The following is a 3,785-nucleotide window of genomic DNA, read 5'->3' on the forward strand; positions in this document are numbered from 1 at the left end:
CCTGAGTGTAGAATTCTTTCCTGCTCAATATTATTAATTTCTTTCCACCAGTTACCTCAAGGGGGTTATTGGTCTGGAACCAGATATTTCTCAGTTTTAAATTTCTGCATGTAAGATATGAATTTGGATATTATAACTGCATACTATATTAGCTTAGAGCTCATGATAGGTGTTTTTGTTTTTTTATTTGTTTGTTTGTTTACATCTGTATCCCTAAGATAAATTTTCGTATTCTTTTCTTGGACCAGTAGGGGGAGTATGTTTATTACCTCTTATACAGATGGGCTGAACCTTCCCAGGTGATGGTTAAATTGGGTCTCAGTTCTCCTCTATATGTCCTGGCTCCACATGGCATTATAATCTCAGCCAATTACTAAACAGTTCTCTATATGAATCCTATAGCTCTCACAAATACACTTTTTGAATATGACCTCCCTCTTGCTGCTGGCTGAAAGTTTCCATTTCAAATCCATTTGAATTCACCTTGTCATCCTGAAAAAAAAAACTCGAAGAGCCAGAGTGACCTTTGAAAGTATTAATGACAACACATCATTCCATTGTTTAAAACTATTAGAGAGTTTCTCATTATGCTTGGAATAAAATGTAATCTGTTTCTCTTGGTCTATAGAATCTTTCTTAATCAGGTCATGCCTATGTTTCTAACATTGTCACATGTAACTCTTCCTCTGGCTTATTCACTATGCTGTAACCACATTGGCTTGCTTTCTTTTCTTGAACACTTCAAGTTCCCTTTCCTAAAATGGTTTTTCCACAGGATCCCACCCTTCAGTGGTCCCTGACCACCACATTCTCTATCACATCATGTTCATTTTCTTCATAGTACTTGACACAATCTGTTCTTATTTTGTTAATTTATTCATTTATTGTTTTTTGCCTCCTCCAAATAGAATGCATGCTCCATGAGGAAAGCAACTTCATCTTGGTAATTTCTCTATACTCAGCATCTAACACAGTGGCTGATACACAGTATGTAGTGAATACATAAATATATGTTCAATGAGGATGGAAGTAATGTTAAAATCTTCTAGTTCAACTTCTTGCATTTATAACATGTAAAATGAGCTGGTAAAAGAACTGAGAAAGATTTGAGAATATGCCCATGATTACAAATGTTTAAAGTGATACCTAAGCCTTAACCGATTTGGCTCAGTGGATAGAGCATCAGCCTGTGGACTCAAGGGTCCCAGGTTCTATTCCGGTCAAGGGCATGTACCTTGGTTGCAGGCACATCCCCAGTAAAGGGTGTGCAAGAGGCAGCTGATCGATGTTTCTCTCTCATCGATGTTTCTAACTCTCTATCCCTCTCCCTTCCTCTCTGTAAACAATCAATAAAATATATTTAAAAAAATTAAAAAATAAAGTGATACCTAAACCAAGTACTCAGGTCTCCCGATTCTCCACTGGGGATAGAAGACCCATATTAGGAATCTGGGAAGACAATGGAGAATACAGGGTGATCCATGACCTCCATCACACTTAAATGATAAGTTTTGTGGAATGTACACATATTTTTTCTGGAAAGGAATACTATAGCTTTTATCCACTTTTCAAAAGGGTCAAAGGACCAAAAACATCTTAAAAACTGCTGACCCACATATTGTTCACAAACTGCAAGTTGCTTGCATGTTTTCTCTTGTCTTCATGTCATTTCTTCTATTCACAAGAATTGAACAATTGATATGAATTAAGTATCCACTATATTGTCAAAGAACCTAGTTTTATGACTTGTATCAAAATGTTGCCGACTATAGCTAAAGTGTTTGGTTCTGAAGCTATAAAATCATTTGGCACATAATTCTGGGGGTACTCTGCCAATTTTATTTATCCATACTGGCAGTATGAGAGCCCAAACATTGGCTTATGGTTGCATATACCTCAGTATTTCTTTAGCCATATCTCTAATACCCATTCCAATACATACTGAAGAACAAATAATTTCTCATTCTAATTACTTTGCTGTGTTGGAAATGAGATCATTTGTAGGATAAAATTTTACTCTGGAGAACTGAGCTGGGATGCTGAACAGATTTGTCAATGTGTGTACAGAAGGAGATCTTTGGATTTTGAATACACGCAGGGCTCCTCCATACTTTTTTCAGAAATATCTTGTGTTAAACCAGCTATGTGTATAAAATGGCCCAGGGAATGGGGAGAAAGAATATTGTCTATGCAGTAGATGTCAGTAGCATATCTGCCTAGGCCATGAACCATTCCTCCTTCCTTCCCTGAAGACAAGCCCTCCACTCAGAGGCACCTCACTCCTCAGCCACTGAGAGTGGGAGAGAGTGGCCAAAGCTGAACCCAGTAAGCACTTTCTTTTAGAAATCAGGATTTGAGGTTTAGAGACAGGACCATTTAATTTCTCAGACACCTATAACTCTACCTATAAATTTGAAAATGTAGAAGCTTGTATTTTACCATTTCTATGTAAAAAGAGAAAGATGAAGACAGGTAAGCTTAAAAAATAAAAAATATTTCCTTGGTTTCTGACAACTTTCCTTACAATTACTCCCCCCCCCACATAGATTAGGCTGATTTCATTATATAATTTTGAAATATAATTTTATATTTTTATAAATATAATGTTTTATTTCCTGTGAATGATTTTTTGTTTTTGTTTTGTTTTGTTTCTTTTATTTGTATGCTTGGAGGCATAATGTGTATAAGTGCCGGAGTCAAATAAACCAGTTTTGCATGCTGATTCGATCACTTACCAGGTAATTGCAATAATTTAGAAATACTCATACTAATGCATTGTTTATCTGAAATGCAAATTTAAAAGGGTATACTTTATCTGACAACTTTATTTGTGACATAGTTTCTTTCTTTGTAAATTCTATAATAATAAAAGTGCAATATGCTAATTAGACTGGACATCCTTTTGGATGTCCTTCTGGACAACCTTCCAGATGAAGCTGGGACTGTGAGGGCCAAGGCAGCCGCCGCGGCTGCAAGAGCTGAAGTCAGCCACTGTGGCTGTGAGGACTGAGCCCCTTTCACGAATTTTGTGCATTGGACCTCTAGTCTATATATATAAAAGGCTAATATGCAAAGTATCCCCTTGGGAGCTCTACGGAGAGACTGGGAGTTTGATTGCTCGGTATGACATGCTCTGACCCCCAGGGGGCGGGGCGGAACAAAGGAAGGCCCCAATCGGCCCTGATCACCAGTCAGGCCTAGGGACCCTACTCGTGCACAAATTTTGTGCACTGGGCCTCTAGTAGAAGTAATAATACCTAATCAGCAAAGATCTTGTTAAAAATGTCAATGATATAATAAACATTAAGTAAAACAATTTATGAGAAACATGGTTTATTTTTTTCTTTCCTCTTCCCTTCCATCTATCTGGTATCTATGGTGCAAGTAGGCATTGCTTAATGAAGCTCATCATTACAAGACCACCGATTGGGAGTAAATACTTTCTGGATGTGCTGAACTTTTCTTTCCTATGTTAAATACCTGGATGAAATGACTTAAGTTAAGATGAGGTTTATAGAGCAGTGGATTGATTCCTTTTGGAATGTGTTTGTTATATGTCTTTATCCTTGATTTAGAAAATTTGGAAAGTTATATACCGTATTTGCCGGTGTATAAGACGATTTTTTGGCCCTGAAAAATATGCCTCCAAGTGGGGGGTCGTCTTATACGCCAGGTACACTTCAGATAGACTGCCCATAGTGCTTGCCCCGTGCCATAGTGGCCTCCCGATGCCCGCCCACTTCATTCCACATACCATTCAGGCATCAGCAGCGCTGCTGGGTGTA

General features: G+C 37.8%; 1 protein-coding gene across 1 annotated transcript in view; it reads right to left on the bottom strand.

Moving 5' to 3' along the window:
* Positions 1–405: 405 nt before the first annotated feature.
* Positions 406–3,785, bottom strand: part of KCNU1 (potassium calcium-activated channel subfamily U member 1) — a 126,972-nt gene continuing 123,592 nt past the window's right edge. The window contains 1 exon segment of the mRNA XM_006765651.1: positions 406–492. Within this exon segment, the coding sequence (XP_006765714.1) occupies positions 406–492 (87 nt within the window).

Source organism: Myotis davidii, unplaced genomic scaffold, assembly GCF_000327345.1.
Source record: "Myotis davidii unplaced genomic scaffold, ASM32734v1 scaffold93, whole genome shotgun sequence".
NCBI lineage: Eukaryota > Metazoa > Chordata > Mammalia > Chiroptera > Vespertilionidae > Myotis > Myotis davidii.